This window comes from Dermochelys coriacea, chromosome 11, assembly GCF_009764565.3.
Source record: "Dermochelys coriacea isolate rDerCor1 chromosome 11, rDerCor1.pri.v4, whole genome shotgun sequence".
NCBI lineage: Eukaryota > Metazoa > Chordata > Testudines > Dermochelyidae > Dermochelys > Dermochelys coriacea.
Genome location: NC_050078.2, coordinates 56,868,505 through 56,883,245, shown reverse-complemented (window position 1 = coordinate 56,883,245; position 14,741 = coordinate 56,868,505). Strand labels below are relative to the sequence as shown.

Here is a 14,741-nt window from a genome sequence, read left to right as displayed (position 1 = left end):
CTGCATTGCTACGATGTGGGTGCAAAAGCGTTAACCCTGCCCCTAGAACAGCACAGAAGACAGTAGGTGTGTTGATGTCACCTTGCTGTTTGGCTGGAATGAAAAGAGTCATTAAAGAACTCAAACCAATCCAAATCAACAGAGTCCAGCATGACAAAGGGAAGCCCCAAAGGACTGAACAATGAACACCTAAAAAGAGGAAACCCCAGCAGGTGGGCCATGCAAACTGAATTGGAGAACAAGGTATGAGGTGACTGGAAAAAGGGTAGCCCTTTTGGAGGAACTCAGGGGCACAGACCTGAGGAGACAAAGGGAGACAGAGGGAGCGAGCCAGAAATGGAGTCCTTTACAGGTTGGTTGGGTCACCATGGCACTGGGTTGGCCAGGATGGACTACAGCTTAACTTTTGCCTCTCTGTGCTAACCTAAGGACTTTCAGAGTCTGTGGCCAGGTGACTAATAAAATGGCTACCTTGTTCTGGAAAGGTGACCTGTGTAGTTGCAAATACAATACAATATTGTACAATACAAGGGATACAATACAAACCTCCTACAGGACTAAGGCTTGGCTGGATTTGCTGCAGAGAGCCATAGAGCGGCTGGTGCCAAAGGCCCAGTCTTGGAGGCCATGGGCCTGCCCCGTGGAACCTGTGTGGGTCCTTGGGGCTAGGTCTGCTAGAGGGTCGCTCCCAAGAGACTGGTTACCAGCTGGGACATAGATCCAGTATTGCCAACTTCAAGAGATTAAAAATCATGAGTTGGACTCCCAAAAATCAAGAGATTGGCCCAAAGATCATGACATTTATTTTTTTAGGTCAGTCTATTGATTTTTGAGCTTCCCTTGCCCATCCCCAGGATGTGTGCATGTGACAATTAGTGTTGCCCACTCCCCATGTACTGTATAAGGTGATTTTGGCCCCTGCTGCAGGAGCTCTCACCCCCACATTTCTCTCCTGCCAGCAAATAATTCTGTCCCACAGATCCCATCAGTTCTGTCCCCACTCAACCCCCCTCAGTTCAGTCCCCCAGCCCCTATCACCACCCCATCAGTTCAGCCTCCTTACCCTAGCGACTCTCACCACCCTTGTTCACCCTCCCAGCACTCACCGCATCAGCTCAGAATCTATCATCAATACAGCCTCCCCCGCCGTAGTACAGCCTTCCTGGCCTCACCTCTGCTTCTTAGGGTCCTTCATCTTCCCCAAGCCTGGGAAGGCTGCAGTGGGGTCTCCTCTCTCACTTCCCAGGCTGGTAGGGGAGAAGTCGCCCAGGGCTTGACAGCAGGAGCTTGGCCCCACCACCCCATGCTCTCTGAGGAAGCCCTGGGTGGCTGACAGTATTTCTAAGTAAAATTAAGCCTCATTCTCAAATGTTAGGATTTAATTCTGACATCTGAGATGTGAAAAAACACCCCTGAGCGCAGCAAGTTGAGGTGCTGTAAAGCGCCACTGGAAACAGTGCTCCCAGCGCTGGGAGTTACGCCCCTCCTTGAGGTGGTTTTCTCTCCCAGCACTGCGCTGCGACCACACAAGGCACGTTAAAACACTCCAGCGGCAGCACTTTAGCATTGCCAGTGTAGACTAGCTCTTAATTTTACACAGAAATTGCGACTCTCGTGATCAGTTTGCGAGATCTGGCATGTCTGTAGCCCAGACCTTGTGACTCTGACAATATCTTTATTTTCAAAGCAAAGACAATTTTCTCCAAGTTTTTTTAAATAATAATTATGCTTACTAGAGACACTACAGTTCCATTAGACTATATGGATAATGGCCACAGTAAACCCTAATTAAAAAGACAATCCTTGTCAGGACATCAAAACAACAGATTACATCTTTAAAGTATTTACTTTTAAAACCTATTCGAAAAAGGCTACTTAGTTTAACTTCAAAAAAAGGGAAGAAAAGCCTATATTTTTTTTCCCCTCAAGATAAAATGAAGAATTAAAAAAAATGCCTTTGAGGAATCTCATTTGGGAATTCTCTAACATGTATTACAAAAACAGCAGCAGTGAAATTAAAGGAAAAATTTTATTTTGATACTATGAAATTATATTAAATCACAGAAGTATAAACTTTAACCAGAAACCCTCAATTAAATTGTCTTAACTTTTGCAGCTAAATTGTTGATTTTGCAAAATAAGATCAACGCTAGAACTGAAGTGGAAGGAGAGGTTAATTTCCTTGTACAGTACCTGGAGTTCTTTGAGATGTGTGTTGCTATGCGTGCACCACATCAGGGTGTGACTGCGCCTGAACGCTACTGATCAGAGATTTTCCCATCAGCATGTCCACCGGACCACACATGCCCCAATATGAGTGTATATTGGAGAGGCGGGGGGGGGGGGGGCTCAACAGTTTATCATGGCAGCAAGAGAACACAGCTGCACTCCAGCCACATTCCTTTCAACTGCTACTTCCCCTAAGTCTGAAAGTGTATTTATCTCAATTTTCATTTACAAAACAAAATCAGTTAACAAGTTTCAACCATTCTTTTACTGTGAAATCTACCTTAAGTCTTGCGAATTAATATTCAAATAAAATGAAATACTATTAATAATTTAAAAAAACCCACTGAATTCCTGATGTACGGATTTGTCTTTTTTATGAGTTTGTATAGCACTTAGCACAACAGGGTCCTGGTCCATGACCAGGGCTTGTAGGCACTACGATAATACAAATAAAATAAATAACAGAGTCAAAACATTCTTTAAGAGCATATGAACTATCTTACCTGATGCACCTATTTTATCTTTATTCATAGCTGCTTCACTTTTATCTTTCTTCATGTCTTCAACCAGCAAATCATCATAATGCTCAATACAAAGTCTTCTGTCAATCTGATACAGCAATGCAGGGCACAGGTACGTAAACAAGTCAGGAGATATTGGAGAGTTGGTTCCAAGACCATAGTACCGCAGTAGTTGAGTGACATTTAAACACTGAAAGCAATTTATGCAACAAATTAAACATGTAATAGTGATTTCACTGAAGAATATGCAGCTGTAGAAAATTAAAGAGTTTGTCTATTGCTTAGAAATTCATTCTGAAGGTTTGCACAGAAAAGGGAGAAATGTTGACCAATAACTTGTCACCTTTTAAACACGGGTGTATACTAAACCAGGAAAAAAAAATAAAAATAAAAGAGGCTGTGAAACTATACATAATATACAGCCTCCAATGTTTAGTAGTACTTAACGTCACTGCCAATAAATATCATATTTTTCAATTACATGGGAAGATTAATGAAAAACAGTACAGCAGTACAAACAATGCCTGCCATGGGGAAGAGAGCATAACCCTGAAATAAGAATCCCATCATTTCTCAACTCCCTGCCTCACGTGTTTGGTGTTTTCACTTTAAATGTAATCCTAAAATTGATTATACAGTCCAATATATTGCATTGTTCTGTTTAGTACTTTAAATCAATAAAACACACTGTCCTTTTTTTGAGAATTAAGGGAGAAAGATTAACATTGAGGATTAAATGGGAATGGAAGAGATAATAGCCTTTGGAGAGAGGTAAAGAAGCAAAAATGAAAATGGGTAGAAGTATGAAGAGACAACTATACAGTACATAGTACAGAAGCTAGACTTTTATTTAGTGATGCATGTACTTCACTTCATCATCATAGTTTATGACCATAAAGATTGAAGTTGGGGACACGTTGAGGAGAGAGAGATGTTTTTCAGTGTCAAAAAATGTCTTTGAAAATCATTAAAGATGTAAGGGATTCAGGAAGAGGTGCAAAACTGTAAAATGATACTTATGAAATCTGTGTAAGAAAAAATAATTCTAAATATATGAAATGCAATATACTTAGCATTTAGGATATTTGAAGCATCTCATGAATGTGGAGACAGAGGAGATACAGAGTAAAGACAAAACAGGATGGAAAATCATGGAGTTGGGCTAAAACTGTAGTAGTAAACTTCTTAGTGCTTTTATACTGTTACTTAGATTGTGTATAACAGTCATACCCATTTATTAGTACTAGTTTTATCTGTGAGTACTACTCTTCCTACGGTATCACAATAATAATTGTATGCATACCAGTTCTGGTTTAGACTCACCTCTTCATGCTGATGTTCATCCTCACTGTGATCCTTGTGACTATGCGTTGAAAAGATAGCATGTTTTCTTACACTAATCCGTTTATGAGGAGCTTCACGCTTGTTGGTATGGCGATGTCCATCCTCGTTACCTGGATTAGGATCTTGGTGTCCATGACCGGTGGCTTGGTCAGTATCGTGTTCATGAATGTGTACATGTGAGTGAGATGCATCGTGTACATGATCATGTTTATGAACATGATTGTGCTCATACTGATCACTTGGATCATGGTCTTGAGCAAAACCTTGTACAGTATCTACTGATGTTTCACTGAATTTCTTTCCCTTTCGTCTCTTCTTATGTTTCTGTAGTTTTCTCTCAGGTTGTTCCTGGGTAGTGTTTGTCTCTGTTGAAGGTTCATGGCTTGGCTCTCCATGTTCGCTCTGACTGACTGAATCATTATGAGTAGTACCATTAGGGTCAAGGTGATGATGCAGATGACGCTGATGGTGGTGGTGACGATTGTTGTCATGAACACGCTTAAGGGCAGGTTTCACAGATGACTCTATTGTGTCTTTTTCAGGGTCACATTTATGGTTTCTCTTTGTAGATACACCATTCACAGTTTGGTTTTCTGGACCTGAGTGGCTACGAGAATGAGGATGGTTATGAGAATGAGAATGCTTTCCTTCTTGTACTTCTAAAGCATCCAAGTGGGAAACATGATTATGGCCAATATCCTCATGATTAATCTCCACTACTTTTAACTCTCCAAGACCAAGGCTTGTTAGCAGTTTTTCGAGACCAAAAAATGACAATCTTCCATTTTGACCATAATGGTCAAAAAGTTTTTCAATGTAGTATTTTTGTTCATTTTCAGCTTCCAGCACTGAAAGTTTACTTGGTGCAGATTCCGCTCCTCCATTCTGGAGATATGGTGCCTCCGAGATCTGATAGTCATTATGGTTGTGTACATGACTCTCTTCAGGGCTATGGTCATGTCCATCTTCATGGCAATGATTGCACTGATGAAAGATAAATGTCAGCAAACAAATGAGGCAAAATTTTGTGTGCATGTGTACCTTCATCTCTGTTTCCTATGAGAAACACAAAAGAAAACACTTAAAATGAAAAAAAGCGCTATTTAAATATTTCCAATGCAACCATCTCTGTAACTATATGTAAATCTTACCTTTGATTAAAAAAAGCTTTAAATCAATAAAATTATGAACTAAAAACTAACAAAAAACCCACACACAATCACACCCTCTAATATTTTCTATAAAAGCCTCCGCTCATGTATTTATATTTGTATAGCCTATAAAAAGGTAGGCTTCTTGAAAACTAATACATAGCAGAAATTCAAAGTGTTTATAACATCCATACAGTGATAAGGTTAAGAAAAATATCTGCATTTAAATAATGGAAAATGACAAACAGTAATTATATTGCACATATTTATGAATGCACATCTATACCATAGCACTTTCCATCACAGGATATGTTTCACTGCCATTTATGAGGAGATATGGGGCACCCACCAGCACAAAGATACAAAATTGTATGCAACCACAGTGATAATTTTACTTAATAATGCCCACAGAATAATTTAGCCAGGTGGCCCTAATAAACCTTGGTATGAGCCTGTCAAGGTTCCTTCCCCACTCTGAACGCTAGGGTACAGACATGGGGATCAGCATGAAAACCTCCTAAGCTTACTTTTACCAGCTTAGTTTAAAACTTCCCCAAGGTACAAACTATTTTACCTTTTGCCCTTGGACTTATCGCTGCCACCACCAAACGTCTAACAGGGATATAATTTGAAAAGAGCCTGTTTGGAAACGTCTTTCCCCGCAAAATCCTCCCAAATCTTACACCCCCCTTCCTGGGGAAGGTTTGATAAAAATCCTCACCAATTTGCATAGGTGACCACAGACCCAAACCCTTGGATCTTAAGAACAATGAAAAAGCATTCAGACTCTTAAAAGAAGAACTTTAATAGAAGAAAAAGTAAAAAGAATCACCTCTGTAAAATCAGGATGGTAAATACCTTACAGGGTAATTAGATTCAAAAACATAGAGAATCCCTCTAAGCAAAACCTTAAGTTACAAAAAGACACAAAAACAGGAATCTACATTCCATTCAGCACAGCTTATTTTCTCAGCCATTTAAAGAAATCAGAATCTAAGGCATCTCTAGCTAGATTACTTACTAAGTTCTAAGACTCCATTCCTGTTCTGTCCCTGGCAAAAGGATCACACAGACAGAGAGAGGAGGGGTTTGTTTCTCCCTCCCCCCAGCTTTTGAAAGTATCTTGTCTCCTCATTGGTCATTTTGGTCAGGTGCAAGCGAGGTTATCCTAGCTTCTTAACCCTTTACAGGTGAAAGGGTTTTTCCTCTGGCCAGGAGGGATTTTAAAGGTGGTCACCCTTCCCTTTATATTTATGACAGAGCCTTGTAGCACTGACACAGAAGTCCCTGAAATAAGGGACTCAGCATGAAGTGACATTTTATATACAAAGCTTTGAAACTTTCCTGATCGTGAAGGACTGGGTCATAGATGAGGATTAGAGTAACAGAACTTCTCTCATCTTCTGTTCTGCCTTGTTCTAAGAAAGGAAAAGTAGTGCTGGAAGCTTCCATGCCCACAGAAGGAGTTTGGCAAACAGGAGTCCTGACAGTTGAGCTTTCCATCATCTAGTTGCAGAACATAAAGACATGCCCTGCTAGAGCACAATGCAGCAAACACTGAAGATATTCTGGTGACCTACTGCAGAGCATGCATGTGCACAGAAATCCCTGAAAAAACTCATTCCTATCCCCTTCCCAACCCCACAGACATGAAAGGTGAAGATTCAACCTCACGAGAGCTCCCATTAGCTCTGGGTTTAGAAGCGAGGAAGATGCTTCTGCATCAGAATGGGATTCCAGATTTTGGTTCCAATAAAATTTTGGTTAGAACTTCATAATAAATCATACCTGGATTTTTATAAAACATCTGTTCCATCACCTGTCTAGAATGACAATATGCTCTGTCATTTAATCAAATGCCTGTCAATTTTTTAGTCATCTGGTAAAATGCCCAGAATCACCTCCAGCAACCCTTAGAGAAGAACAATCTGTCTTCACATCCCATCCCTGCACTGGGACCAATTTGACCCACAGAGATCAGATCAATCAATAAGATGGGTAATTTTCACATAGCCAACTTTCTGACTCATAGAATCATTTAAAAGTGTCATTAATACCCTATATATACACTCATCTATTTACGGTTTTGTATTGGTGTCCACCATCATAATGTCCAAGCGCTTTCTCAGATTAATACACTGGTAAAAGTGATGCCTCTAGCAGGCTTCTTTGGATCTTCTACCCTCTCCATTTACAGAAAGCTCTGCTTGGGGTATTCTTTTGGGGAATGAAGGTGGTGAGGAAGAAATAAGTTGTTATAAATGTCATTCTGGGTATAGTGGAAAGGTTTTGTCAAAGAGGAAGGCCTTGTAGCGTGGTCACATTTTGTGTTACTGTGATTTCCTTTAGACGCTGATTTCACACTTGCAACCCTTTAACCAAGAAAGCTTTATCTCTAGCTCTCACATGCTTCGTTCTGGACTTTGTAATCTGCTTTGAGCCAGAGAAGCACAAGTGTATCAGAATGGTCTATATCCTCAGGTGAGGTAAATCAGCATAGCTCAATTGACTTAAATGGATTTACACCAACTGAAGCTCAGCCCCAATCCCGCTAATGTAGTCAAGACCTTTTAAATTTGAAGATTAGATCCAAGGTCTTGAAAAGGCAGCAAAGGCAGGCAGGAAGCCAGTGGAGGGACTGGAGGATAAGGAAAGATGGGCTCTCACGTTTGCCCACTCTGTGAAAGAGGTGGGCAATCACATTCTGCTTAAGCTGGAGTCTTTGAAAAAATAAAAACAAACTCCTCAATAATTATTTGTTTTGAAAATTTAATATACAACTGAAGAGAATGTCTAACAAAGGATAGTTTGAATCTATTAACGCTGAAGGCTCTTTGAGATTAGAATTTTTTTGTTTACAGAGTCAGTTTATCTAATAAAGTACAAAGGGACATCAAAACTCTCCCTTTTCTTTAAAATGTGATCAAGACTAAAATATTCCTACAAAGAAATTCATGTCTAAAGCATGATCATAATCCTTTTGCCAGCCTTGTGATCTTTTTTCATGTGATTATCACATACAGTGCTACTTGTACATTCCTTTGAAATGCAAGTCATGCATCTCTAACGGTGGTGATTAGTATTGACTGGTACCTTTTTTTGAGAGGATAAACAGTTTCAGTGACCTGTGATCATAACTTGAAGCCAATATAACCTCACCAAATCACCCCTGTCAATCTGCTTCATTTCTGAAGTTCCGGCACCTGGCATTAACCACCATAAAATTGTTTAAAATCAGGATCAATAAATATTCAACTGAAATACTAACAACTCCTAATGAATTAATTATATTAGTACGTAGATGTCTCAATACATGGAAGAACGGATCTTACAAATCCCAAGCATAAAAACATGTCTATCTATTCTGTTTCAAATTTTCAATCTATTATTTTGTTTTTACCATCAGGCCCTATTTTTATCAAAGAAAATAAGCTCAGATCCCAGCTTCTATATGCTCCACACAATAGTCAAGTGTTCATATATATGTAATACTAGAATAGTAAAGTATGTATAAATTCTAATACCTTTCAATGGGATGGAGGGGTTTGTCTGTACACACAGCTTATTCCAACACGGAAAATTGACAAACTGGTCTGCAAATCTCCCAGAAGTACAAAGGCACAAGATGGGGAGAGGAGGACGACAGGGAGACCAGATTGGGAGACAGAATAGGGTTAAGAGGGCTCAATGGGGAATTCCTATCTGAGTCCTTGAGCACCTCCAAATCAGATACAATATTAACACTGACTGCAAAATTACAACTTACGATTCAGGCTGACGAACTAAAATAGGTTCAGAAGAAAAAGAAATTTGGTTTCCATCACCTCTACTGGAGTAAAGGAATGCAACAAGTGGTAACGTTAGGCAGGGTTGGAGTGGGGACTTCGGGGAGGGGTTAGAATGGGGGCAGGGAAGGGGTGGAGTGGGGGCGGGGCAGGGGCAGGGGTGTGTGTGTCAGTGACGCGGCCCTTGGGCATTTGAGTTTGAGACCCCTGACCTAGAACATGTAGGAAGCATTTATGCATAACTAAACATGCCATGAACATTTAAAAAGATTAAAATGTGAAGTATTTGAAAGGCAAAGTGTTCCAGCACACAGAAAACTGATCTTAAATAAACCAAGACAGCGATCTGTTAGCCCAAATCACTACATATACCTGTTAAATTTTATTTTAAATTAAAGAAAACTACCCCAGCTACCTAAAAATTACCCATAATTAATCCGAGTATATGACCCCCTTAGAGCTATACTCAAACAACACAATAACTGCAAGCTATGTTTTTGATTGTTTCAAGCTCTTTCTTCCACTAACAGCTGTGTATATCGATTGAGCATTAGAGTCTCAAAGTCTTCCATATATAACCAGCAACATGTGCACTGCACAAGAGTCATTAAAGGACAATTTATGGGGTTGGTCTTATTACCAGCTTCCTCTAGAAAAAATGCCACTCCAAGGCTCATTTATGAATTCTTATATACAGATAATTGGTAAAATTATAAACAAAAGTTCTGAAAGGCCCCAAAGATCACGTTAGGAGTACTGTAAAACAGGTATCTATTACTGCTGTTAAAACTGTCACAATATTGTCCAACAGACCAGAATTATTTCTCTCAGAATTAGTCAAATTTCTAGATCCTGACAGAGTACTAATACTTTCAGATAAGAAAAAGTGAAGTTTGCAGTTTCCTACCCTTTACTGTGGGAACATTCCCCCGCTCCAAAAAAACAAAAACAAACCCTAGGTCATTTGATGGAGCTACACCATTTGAGCATCTAGCACTTACCTTGTTTTTACAGGACACCAGTCACCAGATAACTTCACCACCTCTAAAATTTAAGAAGAGTAAAGCCAGCTACCAGAAAATAAAGTTTTGAGCAGGCTTCAGCAACATTTACATCCACAAATAAGTATTTTCAGACATAATTATCCATTTTGTATGGCAAATGTGGGTTCTGTGCATAAGCAGATGGACTTGGAAGTGAAAATGAGGAATTAAAAAGTTACAATTTTCTGGAATAGTTATTTTGCTAACATTTTAGCTTAAGATACAAAGTAGGAGGTGTCAGTGAAAAATGTGTAGAGGGTGAAATAATTGAAGTGAGAAAAGAATATCTGTTTACTTAGGAAAATGCTTGGGAGACAATAATTTACATATGGTGTTTGGAAGCATACTTTTTTTTAGCCTTGTAGTGTTGAAACATTCTAAAGTGTCAATATTCTATTGTCTAATAATGCTCTATCAAAGCTTAGTGCTCATGTGTTATTTAAGAATGTAAACCATAAATACATATGTGCTGTAAATAATATTGTTTCTCCAGTGTAATAAAACAATATAATTTGTATGAATTAACAGAGCAATACAGATTTAAAGCAGTTCCTTGAGTTAGATGGTCACTTCAGAATGACTATCTGATTGGGTTTTCCTACTCTAGATGATCGAAAAGAGTTTTTTCTCAATGCTAAACTAGACTCGTGAATGTTGCCATTACCAATAAAAAGTAATGGAGATATTTTTATTTTCTTATCAGTAGCGGGAACTGTTGTACATGTTTAATTATTTCACTGGAAAGAAATAGGCTGAAAGGCAGCATTGTCTTGGATGTGTGTTTAATTCTTACATGTCTCTGTTGCTGCAGTTTAAGAATAAGAAACACTAACAAAATCTTCAAATATATATATCGCAAGACTTGCAGATAGTTAGTGCTAAATAAATTTTACGTCCAGTTATACAAAACAGTAAGGCTCTGATCCGGCTAAGCACTTAAGCAAGTGATTAGCTCCAATGACTTCAGGAAAATTTTTCAAAAATGACTTCAGGATCCTACGTGCAAAAAATCACTTTTGAAAAATGGGACTTTAGGCCTTGATCCAGCAAGTTCCTAACTATTATGGTGTATAACATATATCTATATATAACTATATATGTTTCCAGATTAAATCATTGCCCCAACAAATATACAGTAGAACCTCAGAGTTACGAACACTAGAGTTATGAACTGACCAGTCAACCACACATCTCATTTGGAACTGGAACTACACAATCAGGCAGCAGCAGAGACCAAAAAAAAAAAAAAAAAGACAAATACAGTACAGTACTGTGTTAAATGTAAACTATTAAAAATAAAGGGAGAGTTTATAAAAAGATTTGACAAAGTAAGGGAACTGTTTCTATCCTTGTTTTTTTTAAATAAAGATGGTTAAAAGCAGCATTTTTCTGCATAGTAAAGTTTCAAAGCTGTATTAAGTCAACATTCAGTTGTAAACTTTTGAACGAATAATGTTTTGTTCAGAGTTACGAACGTGTCACAGTTATGAACAATCTCAATTCCTGAGGTATACATAACTCTAAGGTTCTACTGTACTACTTATTAGAAAAAAATTAACACCATCACCACCACATATTTTGAGATTAGCTTTAAAACCATCATTTTAGATACTCATATGGCCTTTATAATCATAGTACTGAGTGCCTCAGTTTTTTTAATGTATTTATCCTCACAGCACCCCTGTGGGGATAGGATGTAGTATTATCCCCATTTTACAGATGGGGAACTGAAACCGACTTGCTTAAAATTACAGGAAATTTTAGGCAGAGCAAAGAATTGAACTTAGGTCTCCTGAATCCCAGACTATCTCCCTGATCATAACTACTGGGCCATCTTTCTTCTCTACAAGTGATCAAAGTACTGAAAAAGCCTCCTCATACACTGCCATCCAGGCCTCTGACTTACAACCTACAAGAGTCACACTATTTCATCCTGGAGCTCCTCTGAGTAGTATGAGACAGTTATTACAATAGTTGTGTAGCAAACCTTTATCAATCACAACTCATTTCAACTGATACCTCAATATCTGACAACCTCCAGAACCATATGATTACTGTAAATATCTTCGCTCTTCCTAGCTCCTATTTATTTTAGTGAAGATTGTTTTAAAAAGCTTTATGGTTACCATTTTAGGATTGTTACGAGAACTATATAAGGCAAGTGTTTATTCTGGCCTCAGTTTTTTGCCCCTACATACCAACAATGCAAGTGCAACTTCACTCAAGCATAATTCTTGCCATATTCAGTTACAGAACACAGAACTTTGAAGGGAAACTGGAAAGTCATCATCTGAAAATGTTATATCTACTATAGTTACTTGTAACACACAGGATTACTGTAGCAAAAAGATGGCAAACTCTATTCTTCAGTGTGTTTACTTTGTGCATGTGAGCACTTTGGGTCTGGTGAATTTCAATGATTTTCCCTGTATAGTTAGTATCTCCCTTTCTGAAATGAACCCTATAAATATCAACAGTGAAGCAGGACACTTGCACACATTTTTAAAAAGAATTTTCTTTTAAAAATAGATTGGGAAAAATCCTAACAGAGCAGCTATTGGTCAATTTAAAAACATTCAAGTTAAGCGTTCCTTTAACTATGCAACTACCTACGTGCACTTCCCATGGGCCCATCACCATGTTACTATACATTCTATTGACACACATCATGATTGGTTGGAAAAAGCAAGTTAGACAATGCATTATGATTAAAGCTGCAAGTCTTTCACAGAATGCACGGACTCCATGACCTCGATGATTTCTGCAGCTGCAAGTGTGGCTGACCCCAGCTGCACTGGCAGCTGCTCTAGCGGTCCCAGGCAACTGGTCTCAGGTGCTGCCTCAGAGCACGAGTCCAGGAGCAGTGGCGGTAGAGCCTTGGGCTGCCCCCTGCCTGGTGCAGTGGCGGCAGACAGGGCTGGCTCTACCTTTTTTGCCACCCCAAGTGGTGATGGTGAAAGGAAAGAGGGAAGTGGAGGAGCTGCCTCAGATGTGCAGCCAAACAGGAAATGGGAGAAGGGGCTGCTGTGGGTGTGCCGCCGAAAGCCGCCTCAGTGCCACCCTTTCCTGTTTGCCACCCCAGGCACCTGCTTGCTAGGCCCCTTAGGGGCCTTCTTAACTTTGCATGATTTTGTCTCCTACTCCAAGGCCAGATGAAATGTCTAGTCTGTTTTCATACAATTTTATTAGTGGCTCAATCCAGTTCTATAGGGAAAGACAACTGTCCACTAAGTCTCTAATACTTTGACAGTACCAGGCAGTGGTTCCCAGTGCAAAGCCTGGCATTAATAATTTTAGTCAATGACAACTGAATAGGTACTGATAACAGACCATACCTGACAATTTCGGACAGAAATTTAAACCTGAAAATTCAAGGATTTTTGTTTCAGCAGAACATCAAGACATGTTGTAACTAACATGTACAATGAGTAGTTAATTTCCTTCTTTTTAAAGATAAATAATTGTCAAGATTATTTAAAAAACAAGTCAAATGTGTTAGAATAGCAAAAATACCCCAAGTGAGCAGGAGCTTTTAGAGGCATATTCTATTAATTTGCCATGTTTAAAACCCTGCCTTATCTTTTAATTTTCATATCACTTCCACTACAGATCACCAATTCCTGCTTTGAAAGAGAGCCCTGTAAGCTCTTCATTGATGTCATACAGATCACGAAACTTGGTGAAGGCTGGAGTCTGATCATAAGTTAAGTGGCATGTGTGATATTTATTACAATATTGCATAATTTGAAAGCTTTTTTTAACACAAAATATTTAAGAATTCCAGAACTTTAGCATGAACTGCTTTCTATTGTTTTAAACTTTTTTATTGTTCCATAGGCAGACTCTCCTCTGCTACAGTTTAATGATAGCAGACAACAGAAAGATCTTGTTGAGATGTCATTCCAAGTAGCAAACAGCAAATCAGAAAGGCCTGGATCTCACGGACCTTCTTTTAAAAAAACAGGAAGGGTTTTTCTGTTTATTTTTTGTCCCTTAATTATTTTCCCTTCTTATTTAGAGCATACCACACTTTTCTAGAGTTCTCTTGTGTGTCAGATGCATTTGCAAATCATCTTTAGAAGTGTTTTAAATCAATGGTTTAAACTGTAGCATCTGTAAAACTTTTTTTTTTTTTACTTAAATTAAATATAGATTTATTTAAAAAAAATAAGCCTATTAAAATTAGGTTTGAAGTTGACAACCCATGTTAAGGCCTAAATCTATTAAAATCACTTAAATTAAATACAAAAAACATCACATAGTACATAGTTGCTGCCAAGTTTTAAAAAAGTCAAACCACGAAAATGGTGAAGTCACTGGCTACGTACCTGAAACCAGAGTTTGTTGAAGTGCTAAACTAGCTTCCTACAGTGGTAACCTCTTCCACAGGTGCACAGAGAATATTTTCTTCATTTCAGTTTATTCAACTAGTTCAGTTGACTACTTCACTCAAAGTTAAGAAGTCAATTTGGAGTTGAAAAAGGAGAAAAGCTTGTTTTCTTCTTCCAATCTATGAATAAAAACTAAGGACTTGGCTACACTTGCGAGTTACAGCACAATAAAGGAGCCCTGGGCGCACTAGCTCCCTACGCGTCCACCACACTGGGAAGCGCTCTGACTCCGCGGCTACAGCACTGCTGGTACTCAACTTCGTTGAGTGGAATAACG

At 38.8% G+C, this 14,741-nt stretch overlaps 1 protein-coding gene across 9 annotated transcripts in view; it reads right to left on the bottom strand.

Annotated features, from left to right (window-relative positions):
* The window catches only part of SLC39A10 (solute carrier family 39 member 10), a 78,121-nt gene that overhangs the window by 47,225 nt on the left and 16,155 nt on the right, over positions 1 to 14,741 (bottom strand). For all 9 annotated transcript variants that reach the window (XM_043505500.1, XM_043505498.1, XM_043505493.1 and 6 more), the window contains 2 exons: positions 4,074 to 5,150; positions 2,733 to 2,940 (listed from right to left, as the gene is read on the bottom strand). In XM_043505500.1, the coding sequence (XP_043361435.1) occupies positions 2,733 to 2,940; positions 4,074 to 5,141 (1,276 nt within the window). In that variant the 5' untranslated portion in view covers positions 5,142 to 5,150. The remainder of the gene's footprint in view (positions 1 to 2,732; positions 2,941 to 4,073; positions 5,151 to 14,741) is intronic.